Genomic DNA, 17,541 nt, shown 5'->3' with positions numbered 1-17,541 from the left:
AAGACCAGGTGGCAACCCTGCAAATCTGAGAAGCGGATGATGGATACAAAAACTCCCACAAAGCATTAACTGATCTAGTTGAGTGTGCCTTGAAAAGGTAACTGTAGAACCCTGTCCCTAAAGCTGAATCCCAGGTATGCCAATTTTTACATTGGTCCAATAAGTACTAAAAACAAGTTATTAGGGCCAAGATTTAACCATTGATGGTACTCTGACATTCTGATTCAGACCAAGACAGGAGAAAAGACAATTCATCCAATGTAGTACTTTATGGGAATTTCCTTGCCTCCTATGAGAAATATGCTCTCCAGATGTGATGAATTTTTTTTAAAGAAAGTTTCCCAGTACAAGGATAACCAAATCAGGTAAGCCTCTATCCTTCAGCATCTGGGCTTCAACAGTGCAGGCCTTTAGCCAACAAGCAGGATGGTAAACTGGTCCTTGGGACAGAAGATCTGGATGATGTGGGAGCGCCCACGGAGAGTGCAAGTAGTCTGTTAAAATCTAAGTACCACGTCCACCTGGCCCAGTTCAATGTGATGAGAATCACTAGAATGCCCTCCATCTCAATCCTGTGGAAAGGCCAGGAAGGAGTTTCAGAGAAGGAAAGGTGTTGATCAGGTTGACCTACTCGCAGAGTCACTGGAGCGTCCACCATGAAGCCTAGATGAGACCTGGAGACAAACTTGCTCAGCTTATTGAACCTGAAACCAGGGTGGTCTATGTCTGGCATCCCCACCTGTGATATAAGGCATCGAAACAGTCTGGGGTGAAGAGGCCATTCTAACAAGTCCAGACAGTGATGGCTAGGACCACCAGACAATTTTCAATGCATGGCACATGCACAGCAGATAGGACTGGTAAACTCATGCCAGAATCTGGCAGGCTGTTTTTGTAGCTGCAAGACTTCTGGTTCCTTCCAGACAGTGGATGGGAGCTACTACCAGGGCACTGTCAAACTGAATCCTGGTCAGGTGAACTTTTAGTCCAGCAATGAAGGGATAACCAAATTTCTTTGAGTTCCTGAGCATTGACAGGGAGAAAAGCTTATTCTGGTGACCAAGTCCAGAACTCCTCCCCAGCCAGACATGCTAGCATCCATTGTGGGAACCTTCTAGACCAGTTGGAGGAAAGGGCCAAGACCATAGAGAAGAACTGAGGTGCATTAAATAGACTAAAGGGCAACAAACTGGTATTGGGTGCCTACAGCAAAAGGCAGGAAGCGATGTGTTGGAAAGACAGGGCAGGAAAGCAGACATATCTGATGTACATATAGGCAAGAAAGTCTATGGAACAGAGGAAATTACTGAGTTTGTAGTGAAGAATTTTTGTAGCCCAAAAAAAGGGTACAAAAATGTGTTAAGCACCTTTAGATCCAGAATATGGTAAATGCACCCTCTCTCTTTGGAACCTGAACCAGAGTAAACACCCTTTAACCTTTCCCATTTTGGAACAATGGCACTGAAACCTTGAGAGAGGAACCGCACCAGAGCAAATGTGGAGGTTGCCTAGTATTTTCAGAACATTGGCAGGTTTGGCAACATGAAGAAGGGTGGAGGCAGAGAAAGCAGTTCTAGCTTTTAGCCCATGGAAACCATGTTCTGAACTTTCTTATTTGGGAGTCCAGGACCTGGGGTGTTTTGGGTTAGACTTGGGAGGACTGGAAGAAAACACAAGAGTACTCTTTTTAGCCTCCAAGAACAGTTTCCCGATTGGGAGGCTTAGGATTTTATATTGGAGCAAAAGGGGGTTTTCCCCCTGGTGACCATTTAAGGTGTCCAAGCATTTGCCAAAAAGATGTTCCCCAGCAAAGGGAACACACAACAGGTATTTCTTGCATTGGTGTTCTGCAGACCAGCATCTGAGCCAAGAGGCTGTCTAAACATGAGTGCAGATATTCAAAAGAATAAATAGTCCCATAAGGGGTGACCAGTTCTCCTTGTTGAACAAAAGTGTATCGATACAAGATGCTCGCATCCCAAACTGCGCGATTTTGAATGGGATGGGGGCTATGAGAAATTAAGTTCCAACATTCCTACAAAGCATAAAAAAAAGAAAGGGGAAGGCATCTATTATACTTGAGTGTGGATATGACCCTTGGTTTAGAAGGACTCCAAGAATTTAGGACACGGACTCTATAGTGAAAGCCTCTTGCATTTCACAAAGGGTGTAAAACCAACAGAGTACACTGAAAACCGATCTGTAAAATGGAGGGGAGTAGAAAGAAGTGATACCAGTTGAGGTTGCATGTCACAAAATCAAGAGGCATAGTGCTTTGAGAGTCGAGCACCAAAAGAAGCCCCAAAAACCTTGTTGGAAGGAGACTCACTACATAGGAGGATGAGTGTGAGTAAATGAGATACAATTTACAACATATATTTCTATCAGGGTAGGAATCAAATCCCAGGGTGAAAAGAATGACAAATCTAAACCAAAATAGAGAATTCAACTAAGTGAAATAACTAAAAGGTAAGAAATCCATCTGCTAATACATTTGGACAACTGAAGCATCTACAGCTGGCAACAACCATTTCTTATTAAACGTATTTTCAAATGCAAAAAGTGCCTTCACACTGTCAGGAGGAAGCCATGGTTACACAGGTTTGTTTCTAGTCTATAGAGGAATGCCACACATACCAAATGTATGCATAAGGCCGACCCAAACATGTTGGCACCCCTGTGATAGCAAGAAAAAACAAAAAAACAAAAACACACCCAAAAGTGTAGCATAGGACAAATCTGTGTAGGTAAAATTGCACCACACATGAGGTATCCTTGTGAACATAAAGGTGAGTACTAATTCTAGGGTCATAGGTCATGGTCAACTCCAAACTGATAACCTGTAAAGGCTTTTAAAATGTCGCCTAGGGAGAAATTTATGTACCATAGTCTTTTGCAATCCCACTCGCATGCACAATTCTAAAGACCAAGACATATTTGTTGTTTACTTAACGCAACCCCATATTTTGTTGATATTATACCCATTTTTGGTAAAATATCGCATTTATTGGCACTAACATTCATTATAGTGTATTTTTCGCCTGAAAATCTGTGCATATATTGAGAGTCCTAAAAAATTGCAAGTAACACCATTTTATTCTCCAGGATTTTTCAGAAAATATATACGTGCATAAATATTTACAGTAATCTCTAGCAAAAAAAAATGATTTTAAGATGTGCAAAAATTGAAAGAAATTGCCCCAGTAACAAGTGGTTCACCTTTATTTTGCCCATAGTAACAAGTACAGACCATAGGCAGTCAATGTTTTTGTTACTTACACTCCCCTGTGACCCTGCTCCACTGCCTGAGATTTCTATGAAAGTCAGAAGTTGCTGTGTACGATCCCTCAAAATCATTTAAGCCTAGTGATTGGCTTCTCAGGCACAGAGTGCGTTGTATTGTGGAGAGGCAACATGTGTCACATGCTGCCTAATGGAGAGCATTACTGGTGGTTTCTTGAGCAGTCTGCCAACAACCTGGAGCAGTGGAAGAGTGGGAAAAGTACCGGTAGCTACCTAGTTGCATTGCCTAGTATGGGTAATTACAAATATGCATTACAATTGCTAACCTAAGCCTAGATGAAAAAGTGTTTATAGTGAAATTCTTACCTCTAGGGGCAAATAGGTGTGTTTCTGTTCCTGACCGACTTGCAGGCAAGGGAGATGTGGATATTTTAGCTGCAAGCTGTATTTCTGTTTGAAGTACTGGGCAACTGTGCACTCCATGGCCTGACCATTCTCCAGCTGCAAGGGGAAACTATAAGCAAGCATATAACGACATAATAAGATGCTGCTTTGCAAAGGGGAGTGAATTTAACGTGAAATTAAAACAAAACATTTTGTATATATACTGCAGCTTACCAATCCCTAAAATTGGTGGCTGTATTCATTTTCTTTTTTTCCATTATTTTCACCTGGTGATAAAGGCAGTAACACTTCTGGTCTTAGGATGTCTCCAATTCACTGGAACAACAGACACCCTTGGACTGCAGCTTTGTTAGTCTTGGAAGAGGGTGGCATTCGATGCAATAGCAGATTTCAAAGGATTTGGCTAAGCAAATTAAAGCTGAACTCGTTAACTTTTTTGGGGAGTTACAGCAACAGTTTTTTCTTCTGCAATAAATGTTTTACATAAATTTAGGCTGGGTTCACGTATAAGCCACATGCAGCTCGCAGCAGGGGTCTGGTGCGTCCCTGTTCTCCATTTCGGGGATGAATCAGGGCTGAATTTGTGCCTGAATTTGGCCCTGAAATGGAGCCAAAGACGCACAGGACCCCTGTGCAAGCCGCTCCGCAGCCACAACAGAGATATGTGAACCGGCTCAATAAAAAGCCGGTCAGAATCTCCTGTCACGCGAACTGGATGTGGAAAAATCCACATCCAATTCCACTAGTGTGAACTCAGCCTAAAACTCAGGACTTATTGGCCTGATCACCAGGTGATAAAAAGAAAAAGCTAACACAGCCACATGTACGAACTGGTAAACTGCAATATACATTTTTGGTTTAGATGCGCTTTAAGTTGACCATAATCAAAAACCATGTTTTACAGCAGCCAGAACAATTTGTACAACAGTAACATGGAGAAAAAACATATTATGCATAAAAATCTCTCCCCCTCTCTCCTTCACACACTCACACTATCCATTAGCAAGCAGAAGCGAGACTGATTGCTGAACACATGCTTGTCCAAAGCCAGTGAATCACCAAACAGTAATGCAAGGTGACAGTCACAGGACTTGTACCATCAAAAACAAGTTCCAGCAAGACTTAAGCCCTGTACACAAGGGCCAAATATTGGCCAAAATCAGCCGGTACAGTAGAACCCGGGCGGCGTACGACCCATGCGTACAGGTCCTTGTCCAACAGAAGCCAATCTCATAACCGGCGTCTGTCGAAAGAGCTTGCTGGAAAACTAGCAACCAATCGGCAGACCGGTGTGTTCTGGCGTGGGGGGCGGTCCCCCCTTTCAGAACACAGTAGCACAGTAGGGAGATTGCTGTACTAACATTGCATAGTTCGTAAAGCAAGCTCTTCAGGTTTTTTTCCTTTGTTCAGCCTGCTGGATTGAACGGAAAAAAAAAAAAATAACTTACCGTGTGTACCAGGCATTACACTGCCTCTAATGGCACCTCTATAAAACTGACATTTCTGTTCCACCTAATGGCAGCAATGAAAGGTTGGAGATGATTTTATATTAGTTCTCCGTGTGCCCACTTTTGTCTTTTTGCTTAAAACCTAACTGCTAAAATTTTAGCTTGTCTGCATGTAATAAGATTTGAACGTTAAGTTCATCTTTTATAACAGAATGTTATTTTGGTGCATAATTGTTTTTTTTTTCTCCATAAAACCCTTAAAATCCCTCACATATCCCCTTCCCTGACCACAGTGAATGCATCTGGTCTGTTACCAATTTCAAAGATGCACTTCGAGCCCTGGGCATCCTCATCTTCCATAGCACCATCTAGTGAGCTGCAGAGACCTACTATTCCATTAAGTAGAGGGCAAGAGCAGACCTGTGACTGACACCAGTGTGCACCAGAGGCACAATCTGGGCTCTGCCAACATTCAGCCCATTCTGACCAGATACCAGCTAGAATTTCTGAATGCAAGGCAATTAACAGGTAGGATGGGCCTCGTCTGGCACTTAGCCATAGCCTTTTCAATCCTTGGTAAATGGGATTTTGAACTTGCCTCTAAAATCCTTTGCTGGAAGGAAGACAGGATTCAGAGACAATTGGGTTATATTGCTATTTACAGAAGAATTAGACACTGCCAAACAAGTGTCAAAGAAAAAGTGGACAGAGATAGGAGGCAAGATAAACGCCCTCAGCATACCTCTGTTTTGTGGCAAAGCATTAGAAGAGTGAATCATAAGAGAGAAGGGACCTGTGTTCTTTAATGAAATCCAAGAAATTATTTTTTTTTTTTTTAACAGGCAAATCAAAAACCTTCCTTAATTGTTCATTAAGGGACACAGAATATCCAGAAATAACAGACATCCTAAAGCAGGACCAACACAGCAACCACCAACAAGCCCACAGAAAAACAGTTAAAACAAATTGATTGGTCAACCTGCAGATAAAGGAACTTTACAGACAGCAGACGTTAAAACTGCCCGCAGCTGCTGTTCAACAAATATATTCAAATCTGTTTCACTTACCCCCTTTTACATCCATCTCAAAAAAGGAATGACTATGTTAAACCAGAAATGCAATCAAATGTGGAGATAAGAGACACTTTAATACCTTTTTTAGTACAGAAGCTAAAAAAAAATAAATAATAAATTGAATGGATGAATATCTTGGTAATTAGGTGGTCACCTGATCTTAAAGGATCACGTAGGGGGGAAAAAAAAAATAATCTGCAGATTCTTGCTGCTATCGATTTGGCAATAGTTTACAATACCCAAACCTACAATGATCTAGATCAGCAGACCATTAAAGCTCTATCCGGACCTCTGAATATGTCCTCTGCCAGATGGTATACTCAGGAAGGACGCCAGGAAAAACGGTTCTAATGATCCTGCCAAATCATCAATATCCTTTGTTTTGTCAGAGATGGCTGCCTATTCGACCACTATGAATGTGTGCATCACTTAGATTGTGAGCTTTTCCTGCCAGATCTTTCAACCACTATCTTGTGTTTATAGCAAACTTAAGGTTAGGGCTCATACTAGAACAGTTGTTCAGTTAAACAATTTGGGGAACATTTATGTAAATTGTTTTTGTAAACTGTTTTTGTAAACCTATGCTTTTTCTATTTTAAGTTTATGTAAACTACTTTTTTATACACTGAGTACCTGTCACAAACTCTGATAACATGATCAGTATGAAATATATGAACTGATGCACAGTAAGCCACAATAGCGGCTCTAGAAATTAAGATGTAATAGAACCTTGGGCATAAGGACCTTCAGTAACAGCATTCGTTTTTTTTTTTTTTTTTTTTTTTTACACCTTAATCCATTCTCTGCAAGGTGACAAAATCCCTTCTGCTGCTTGTTACCCACCCTCGCCTCTATCAACCCAGAGGCTTTGCTTATAGCAGCAAGAGCCACTGGCTCTTGCTGCTGTCAATAAAATTTAATGAGGAGGGAGTGGGAGGCAGGGCCAAGCTGCACTGTGTCTATCGACGCACACAGCCTGGCTCAGAAGCATGCCCTCATGTACACCCTCATAGCGAGCAGCTTACTATGAGGGCACACACAGAAGAGGAGTGGGGGATGCTGGTGGGGAAAGCCAGAAGAGGTGGTAAGGGGTCACTCTGCATTATCACTGCACAGAGAAGGCAAGTATAAACTTTTTCTTTTAATTAAAATAAAGTTTTGCCTTTACAATCACTTTCAGCTAAATTTATCTCACTGCTAAAGAATCGAGAGCCTTACGTCTGGTGGCTTGCTGGTCTTCGAGTAACATTACACACTCTGTACTTTCTCTTCATCTGACCGCAGTGTGTGACTTCCACTTTCAAACCTGTATAAAAAAAAGTTGTGGTTTATAGCTGGTGGACAACACAAATACAGACAACAGTGAAATCTAGGAAGAATATAAATTACCTCTTATTTCTTTGGTGAATTTTACACGCTGGGAATCTGTCAGTGGTTTGGTCTGTTCATTGATATTCTGAACATCTAGGACTTCACACATGAACTCAATTACAGGCTGAGCGCGGTAAAAAGCAGTTGCAGAAACTGAAAAATAAAAGAAAAAAAGGAACCCATTACAGGCAGTCCCCAAGCTACAAATATCTGACCTACATACGACTCACAAATAGAGGGAGACAACAGAAAGCGAAAAGAAATCTACCCCTGGAAAGGGAAATTCAGGAAATAGCATGGGAAAAAGGTGTCTCCACTGATGCTTTATCACCAATCCTTGTTTCCACAACAACTCGAAATTTTCAAATTCCAAATGTCAAAAGGGAAAGTGATGTGAAATCTCCTGAACAGGAACATAGACAGTAAAACAAAATGTTACAGGGGTGTTAACCCCTCCCTATGCTAGCCAAAAAAACTCAAACTATTTTTTTTGGCTTGAGTTATACTTCAATATGTACCAGTTCCAAGTTGCATACAAATTTAACTTAAACCTACAGAACCTATATTGTCTGTAACCTGGGGACTGCCTGCATTACACATGTATATTAATAAACGCTACACATTTTGAAACAATTAACATTAGACATGAAGTGGATGAACTTCAAAGTAATGTTATTCACCAAGACTAAAACAAGCCAGTAGCACAATGATCTGTCTGGAGATGAAAGGGCTGTCAGAGATCAAAACAGTTCTACTCAAAACGCGTAACTTCCGCTTATCCTTCACGCCCCGCCCCCAGGTACCATTCGCCACTTTCAGGAGCCGGGGTTGCGGCCCAGTCTCGGAGGTTTGGGCTCCCTCCTTCCTCTGCCGCCAGACAAACTAGAAGGAGCAGCGCAGAAGGGAACCAGCTGTAAAGCCGAAAGGCTTAACCGCCGGGTTCCCTTACCAGGAATGGCGGTGGCCGCACCCGACAGCCGATCCAAAGATTGGCTGGGGTGCTGACATCATAGGCTACCTGGACAGGTAAGTGTCCATATATTAAAATTCAGCAGCTGCAGTATTTTCCTGGGGGAGGCTGGACCTCCTCTTTAAGCAACCTAGGGTTATCCTGCTGCCTACAGGAGAAATGGACACTAGGCACATACAAAACTGGAGGCCTGCCCATTAAGGTTTTAAATTCTCCCACCTGCTCAGTTTTAATTTGTGTCCTTAGGAGAATGGTTGTTCCAAGTCAGCAAAAAATATATAGAAGGAAAAAAAAAAGGCAATTTTTCTTCAGCTACTACTGGTAGATTCAGGCTGGAAATGTGAAATCATGTCTCTCCAGTTTACCAAGATCAGGTTTTCCCCAGTACACCACACTCTCTGCAACAGTCCTGCAGTGAGAACCCATTTGTGTTCCAGTTAGCAAAAAGGACTTTACAATTAAGGTCAGGTCATTTTATCTGGAAATTCCTTGTTGAATTATCTGGACCAGAGCTGTGGCAGTTGCCTGTCCCAACTTCTGAGGACCCACTATGAGTGACTAGTAGACTTACCATACTGAAAAAAATTCCCCTCTTTTTGTACACAAGGCTTAGTGAAAATGTTATTCAGCAGCTGCCATTTCAAACTGGGCAGCAAGCATGAAGAATGGCTCTCATTTCTCCTCAGCACCAACACACTCCGATAGTGGATACAATGTTCAACAACAAGTGGCCACACATAGCTGTTTAACCTCTGGTACAGGTGCAAGAACATTCCTGAGGGATTTGGGTAGCAACATTGTCTCAAAGACAAAACTTTTGCCAAGTTTGTTTCTTTTAAAAAAAAAAATAGAGACTGTACAGTCCACTTTAAAATTTAAAACAGCACTGTTTGTATGAAACGAAAGTTTGCATTATCAGCATTGCCATGTAAGGAGTCCCATTTCATTTTACGTAAAGACAGCTGTTTTGAGAACAAAGACCTCTTTTTGCCCAAAGTGGTCCCTGCATTTCATCTTTATTTTGTTAACTTCCCTGTGTCAAGCATGAGACATAAATTTCCACTGGATGCCATTGGCTTTAACCTTTCTTTCCATTGCGTCTCTTTGACCAAATTCCTTTTATTGTGAAAACGTATTACTAAATATAAACTTGCGCTGATGAAAACAACTCGGTGATAATAAAATGCAGCTGCTGTAAACAAAGTGCTAATCACTTGAATAATGTGAATAAAAAAGTACAGCGCTCACAACACATAATAAAAGTAAAATAAACAGTAAAGTCCAAATAAATGTAGTAAAGTGTTCGTTCAAAATAAAGTAGTCACTTTAGGCTTGTTATTGGTATCCCACACACATGGATTGGTGTTAAAACATCAGATTATGGATCGGTGTGAACATCAGATGATAGATTTCCAATAGGAGGCTCTCAACAGGATATTTAAAAAACTGGAATCGCGCTAATCATAAAATAAATAGTGTTCTCATACACTGACCAATCCAATTAACGGTCATATACCTGGTGAATAGAGTAATACAAGTGAAACAAAAGGTCTCTATATATATATATATATATATATATATATATATATATATATATATATATATATATATATATATATATATATATATATATATATATATATATATATATATATATATATATATATATATATATATATATATATATATATCTATCTATCTATATATATATATACACACACATACACATACACATTAGATAGATAGATAGATCTATATAATAAATAAATGCAGGATGTGAACAAAAATACTGGATAACCCCACCTATTCATGTGGGAATGTCGCACCAGTAGTCATAGTAACATGAACATATTATAAGCTATAACCACAATTAGTGTCCAAAAGAGCCTGAATGGCACTATCCCCCGTGATTTAAAAAGACCAAACATAAATGGTGTCACTTTGCAAATAAAAACACTTGTGAAGGAGTCCACCACCAGTGAATGAGGGGTTACTGCTTACCAGAAGCCCACGATCCCCCACTACAGAGGATCATGCGAAGCCTGTGTACCGAAAAAAGCCTTGCAGGGCACATCAAGTAGATCAGCTGTTCCCAGTGAAGTAAGGTACTGCGGTCTCGAAAGCTCCTCACCAAGACTCCTATCATTTAAATTCTCCTCATACCATTCGGGGATCATAGATGGATATGCATAGCAGGAAAAAGAGATAGACGCTCTATAGTGTAAAATCTTCTATTTATTAGTGGTAAAAAAGTAATACACTTACATGGAAAGCAGAATGACAAGCCTAATGTCCGGTGCGCTGGCCAGTAGCACACGAACCAACCCATCCTGCTGGAGCGATCAGTAGCAACACGAGGTGACGTGCCATTCAGGCTCTTTTGGACACGAATTGTGGTTATACCTCATAATATGTTCATGTTACTATGACTACTGGTGCGACATTCCCACATGAATAGGTGGGGTTATCCAGTATTTGTTCACATCCTGCATTTAATAAATATATATATATACACCTGAAACGGCAGCAATTATCCTGCATAACATAAACACAGTGTACCAAAATTAAAAAAAACTAGAATCGCGCTAATCATAAAATAGTGTTCTCATACACTGACCAAGTGAAACAAAGGAGATATATATATATATCTCCTTTGTTTCACTTGGTCAGTGTATGAGAACACTATTTTATGATTAGCGCGATTCTAGTTTTTTTTAATTTTGGTACACTGTGTTTATGTTATGCAGGAGAATTGCTGCCGTTTCAGGTGTTGACCCATTTGTTTGGGTATTTTTTCTATATTTTTCTATACCTTAGCGCAGTTTGAGTTTCCTTTTTTTCTGTTCTCAACAGGATATGCAGGCATCCAGAAATAAAGAGGATGGACTGATAGTGAAGTACTGTTATAAAAGTAGATTTAATGCGCATAGGGATCGGTACTTCCAAAATACAGTTAAAAACAGGCATGGATATAAGGCTGTAGATAAAGGAAGCAGCCGTTGATGGCGTGCGTTCCACAGGCTGGAAGTGACGTCAATTGAAACAGGAAATTATGTCAATGCATTTCGCCCTCCCTCAGGGCGTCATCAAGGACCTCCAGGGAGGGCGAAATGTATTGACATAATTTCCCGTTTCGATTGTGTTTTGCAAGTACCGATCCCTATGCGCATTAAATCTTTTATAACAGTACTTCACTATCAGTCCATCCTCTATTTCTGGGTGCCTGCATATCCTGTTGAGAGCCTCCTATTGGAAATCTATCATCTGATGTTCACACCGATCCATCTGATGTTTTAACACCAATCCACGTGTGTGGGATACCAATAACAAGCCTAAAGTGACCCCCGGACTGCAAAGCTGGGGGTCGTCCTGTTCTGGTGAGTGGGGATGCAAAAGGGGGTGTCACTGTACTCCCACAAGTTTGTGAAGCATTTTCTGCACCTACTTCATTCTGAATGAACACTTCAACTACATTCATTTATTTCACTTTTATTGTGTGTTTTGAGCACTGTACTTTATCCACAAATCACACCATGACGGCTTGGATATCATGCTACTTCAATGTGCTTTTAAAGCCACATACAAGTGCGATTTGCACTGTCAATTTCATTGCGGCTTGCGACTTCATACAACAGAAGTCTATGCAAGTCACAATGAGAATCGCAAACGTGCAGCGCAGGAACCTTTTTCAAAATCACTGTGACATGAGTCGAGGCAATTTGAACGATTCCATTGCCAACAATGGGGTGCAACTTGTTATGCGATTTGGAAATGTCAAATCACCCCAGTGTAAATGGGGGCTTAAGCCTAAAAACCCTTAATGAGGAAGTAAACTTCCCTTGATTGTATGTACCTATAGGTAGGCCTATAAGGCTAACCTATAGGTACTGTAAATATCTCCTAAACTTGCACCTTTTAGGAGATATTTACTGTATTTGCCACCAATAATGTCATCGGCACATGCGCTCTGAAGGAACGGCTGCACGTGCCGTTCCATCAGAGCCCAGTGCCGTGACCAGCGGCTCCCGTGCGCATGCGTGGGAGTGACGTCACGGGGCTCCAGCCAGTGACACAGCCGGAGTCTGCGGACCCGGAAGGAAGACTGGCAAAGATGGGTGCGGCCTCCAGCGGGAACGAGGGCTTTGTTTGCAGGGAAGTTTCACATAATGTGGCAGTGTGCGATGAATACTAGCACATTATGCCTTTACTGTGCAGGTCACCAAAAAAAGAGCAGCGTTTACTTCCTCTAACCAGTTCTGGACCACCCATTGCATATACTGTGGCAGGGTGGCCCGGCTGCACAAACCGATGCACCTGTACGTCTCTCGCACCTCTGTGGCAATAGGCAGAGGAAGTGATGTCTACTCCTTGCTCGCTGCAACTGATAAGGGCTCCACGGGGGGAGATGACATCCACTGTCAGTACACCAACACTACACTAACAGTGTATACGCAGGCACACTTAACCCTCTGATCGTCCCCCTCCAGTTAACCCTTTCACTCCCTAACAAAGTGTCACCAAGTGCAGTTTTCAGGGTTTTTTTTACTGATCATTGTATTGGTGTCACTTGAGACACTAAACAGCGTTAGGGAAGTTAGTGGTAGTCCAAGTTAGGTTTAGGGCAGGGCTTAAAATTTAAAGTCCTGAGCTACTAGCCAGTAGTCAAGGGTTACTCGCCACCAGTTGCCCCACCCAACAGCTGCCCTGCCCCTAATTCCGCCCCTAAACACACCCTCAAATCTCATGAAATGTTTTATGCAGAATTAAGTTATAAAAATAAAATATTAACAACTTTATCCATGCCCACCAATGCAGCCTGCCTGTGACCGCCAGTGCTGCAGCTAGAGTTTGAACACTGCTGATTGGTTCTCAATTCCTTGGATATAGTTTTATATGCCTTTGCTGTTTAATACAGTTCAACTACCTTTTTCCGCAGATCCTTTGACAATTCTTTTGCTTTCCCCATGACTCAGAATCCAGAAACGTCAGTGCAGCACTGGATGAAGGATGCAAGGGTCTGTCAGGAGTCCAGAAACTCATTGACCTTTTATACACACACTAATTACAAGCAAACAGATCACAAGTGAGGATGGTTCCCTTTAATAGCCATTCAAACCCATTTATGACAACTGCGGTGCATGTTATCGGGCCAAAATCACCAGGGCATGTAAACTTTTGATCAGGGTCATTTTTCTCTGAAAAAATGGCCAAGAAATCATAAGATCTACCAGGGTATGTAAACTTATGGGCACAAATATTATATATATATATATATATATATATATATATATATATATATATATATATATATATATATATATATATATATATATATATATATATAGTTTGTTTTTTAATTATGTCACAAAAGCGAGTACACCCCTCACATTTTTGTTTGATTCTATCTTTTCATGTGACAACACTGAAGAAATGACACTTTGCTACAATGTAAAGTAGTGAGTATACAGCTTGTTTAACAGTGCAAATTTGCTCTCCCCTCAAAATAACACCGCTATTAACGTCTAAACCGCTGGCAACAAAAGCGAGTACACACCTAAGTGAAAATGTCCTAATTGGGCCCAAAGGGTCAATATTTTTTGTGGCCACCATTATTTTCCAGCACTGCCTTAACCCTCTTGGGCATGGAGTTCACCGGAGCTTCACAGGTTGCCACTGGAGTCCTCTTCCACTCCAACATGACGACATCACGGAGCTGGTGGATGTTAGAGACCTTGAGTTCCTCCACCTTCCGTTTGAGGATGCCCCACAGACGCTCAATATTGTTTATGTCTGGAGACATGCTTGGCCAGTCCATCACCTTTACCTTCAAAATAACCTGGTATAGCGCACCAGGGAAAGGGGTTACAAGTGACCCCCCCCCCCCCCCCCACCCCCATTACCTCCCAATCCTTGGGGCCACACATGGTGAGGTTGTCATTATTGATGATACCATTTAAGTGTTGACCACATGACGAGATTGCCGTCAAACCACCTACATGTGTTGTAACATGGCGTCCGGACGTTTTCTTTATATGTTGTATGTAATGTCCATGGTATTGTTTGATGTAATTCTTCATATGTTACGGAGCTCCGTTGCTAGCCTACTACTGTGAAGCGGTTTTAAAATTACTGGCTTTAGAATTTGCCATATCTTGCCATAGAAATTAATAAAAATATACATTTTACACATACTCTCATATGATCCCATTTGTCACCACTTGTAACCCCTTTCCCTGGTGCTCTATACCAGGTTATTTTGTTGCATTTATGCTATGGTTACGGTACCACCCAATACGGTGAGTGATCTGTGAGTGACCACTATTCGAGTGGATGATTTTTTTTTCGTTTTATTCTTTAGCAAGGCAGCGGTAGTCTTGGAGGTGCGTTTGGGGTCGTTATGTTGGAATACTGCCCTGTGGCCCAGTCTCCTAAGGGAGGGGATCATGCTCCACTTCAGTATGTCACAGTACATGTTGGCATTCATGGTTTCAATGAACTGTAGCCCCCCAGTGCCAGCAGCACTCATGCAGCTCCAGACTATGGCACTCCCACCACCATGCTTGACTGTAGGCAAGACACACTTGTGTGTGGCGGCAACCATGTGAGGAGTACAAAGACACTTGACACCATCTGAACCAAATAAGTTTATCTTGGTCTCACCAGACCACGGGACATAGTTCCAGTAATCCATGTCCTTAGTCTGCTTGTCTTCAGCAAACTGTTTGCGGGCTCTCTTGTGCATCTTTAGAGGAGGCTTCCTACTGGGACAGCCATTCAGACCAATTTGATACAGTGTGCGACGTATGGTCTGAGCACTGACAGGCTGACCCCACCCCCACCTCTTCAACCTCTGCAGCAATGCTGGCAGCACTCATACGTTTATTTCCAAAAGACAACCTCTGGATATGAGGAAGGGAATAATTATTGCGCTACCCTAAAAAATGAGGATGGACAGTGAGTGAGTAAGCTGCTACAAACCATGTGACAAGAATGAATACCATATATTAAATAAATGTAGCGCTAAATCAACTTGTATAAGTAATAAATGTGCACGTGCATATAATGTCCCAAATAATGCCGTGTGGCTGTCAACACAAAAGTCCACAATCAGGGTAAATGAACCATGGGGCAATACATGCAACTTCTCAACGATGTACTCAGAAGTCTTCAAGGTAAGTAGAAGGATGGAATACGCTTACCAGCTGTGTTGGATTCTATTGCCATAAGCATAGAATCAGTAAGACTTTGTGCCACCAAGGGCAGAAACATGAGGTGATGGAGGCAAGGGTAGAGCCTCTATGGTGGAGGCAAGGGTAGAGCCTCTCTCGGCTATGGATGTCCCTTCTGGTCCACTAGAACTGGGTCAAAGATGATTTCCACAGATCAATAGTTCCAGATGACATCCTTTTCTTCTTACTTCATAACTCCACAATTCCAATGAAAACCTGTCTCCATGTGTTCATCTCTAGAGATGAACACATGGAGACAGGTTTTCATTGGAATTCTCTAGAGATGAACACATGGAGACAGGTTTTCATTGGAATTGTGGAGTTATGAAGTAAGAAGAAAAGGATGTCATCTGGAACTATTGATCTGTGGAAATCATCTTTGACCCAGTTCTAGTGGACCAGAAGGGACATCCATAGCCGAGAGAGGCACTACCCTTGCCTCCACCATAGAGGCTCTACCCTTGCCTCCATCACCTCATGTTTCTGCCCTTGGTGGCACAAAGTCTTACTGATTCTATGCTTATGGCAATAGAATCCAACACAGCTGGTAAGCTTATTCCATCCTTCTACTTACCTTGAAGACTTCTGAGTACATCGTTGAGAAGTTGCATGTATTGCCCCATGGTTCATTTACCCTGATTGTGGACTTTTGTGTTGACAGCCACACGGCATTATTTGGGACATTATATGCACGTGCACATTTATTACTTATACAAGTTGATTTAGCGCTACATTTATTTAATATATGGTATTCAACCTCTGGATATGACATTGAGCATGTGCACTCAACTTCTTTGGTCGACCATGGCGAGGCCTGTTCTGAGTGGAAGCTGTCCTGTTAAACTGCTGTATGGTCCTGGCCACTGTGCTGCAGCTCAGTTTCAGGGCCTTGGCAATGTTCTTTTAGCCTAAGCCATCTTTATATAGAGCAACAATTTCTTTATCAGATCTTCAGAGAGTTCTTTGCCATGAGGTGCTATATTGAACTTCCAGTGACTAGTATGAGAGAGAGAGCAATAACACCAAATTTAACACACCTGACACCTTGTAACACTAACGAGTCACTTGACACTGGGGAGGGAAAATGGCCAATTGGGCCCAATTTGGATATTTTCATTTAGGGGTGTACTCACTTGTGTTGCCAGCGGTTTAGACATTAATGGCTGTGTGTTGAGTTATTTTGAGGGGACAGCAAATTTACACTCACCACTTTACATTATAGCAAAGTGTAATTTCTTCAGTACTGTCGCATGAAAAAGAATATTTACAAAATTGTGAGGGGTGTACTCACTTTTGTGAATAAAAATTATATTTTATATATATATATATATATATATATATATATATATATATATATATATATATATATATATATATATATATATATATATATATATATATATATATATACCAAAAAGTGTCTATTTTATGCTATACTTTAATGTTTTATTGTTCCTGTGTTTTATCAGGTTTGCTTTACAGGTATGTTATTCTACTGTTTTACTGTACTGTTGTTGCTGTGTTTTATTGTTAACCATTGTTTGCATTGCAGGTACACAATTCAGATGCAGCACTGATTTATTTTGACAGCAACAGGGTTTGCTCTCACGATACGTATAATCAGCAACTCCAGCACTGTAGGAGGTGATTTCACCACCACAGTTAAAAAAGCAGCATATATGCCAAAGCATAGGGGCAGGGGTGGACATTAGGGGCGGATAGCCCCTATGCTTCGGCATATATTTTTATTTACTTTTCTTGGCAACGATTTCTTCATCCACATTGATCAATGTGAATGGAGG

General features: G+C 41.3%; 1 protein-coding gene across 1 annotated transcript in view; it reads right to left on the bottom strand.

Moving 5' to 3' along the window:
* LOC141128352 (protein argonaute-4) overlaps positions 1-17,541 on the bottom strand; it is a 146,278-nt gene that overhangs the window by 69,692 nt on the left and 59,045 nt on the right. Inside the window, exons 6-8 of the mRNA XM_073615596.1 lie at positions 7,559-7,693; positions 7,388-7,475; positions 3,610-3,757 (exon numbers count right to left, since the gene is read on the bottom strand). Coding sequence (XP_073471697.1) covers positions 3,610-3,757; positions 7,388-7,475; positions 7,559-7,693 — 371 coding nt within the window. The remainder of the gene's footprint in view (positions 1-3,609; positions 3,758-7,387; positions 7,476-7,558; positions 7,694-17,541) is intronic.

The sequence above is a fragment of the Aquarana catesbeiana genome, linkage group LG02 (genome assembly GCF_042186555.1).
Source record: "Aquarana catesbeiana isolate 2022-GZ linkage group LG02, ASM4218655v1, whole genome shotgun sequence".
NCBI lineage: Eukaryota > Metazoa > Chordata > Amphibia > Anura > Ranidae > Aquarana > Aquarana catesbeiana.
This window is presented reverse-complemented; position numbering and strand designations above follow the sequence as displayed.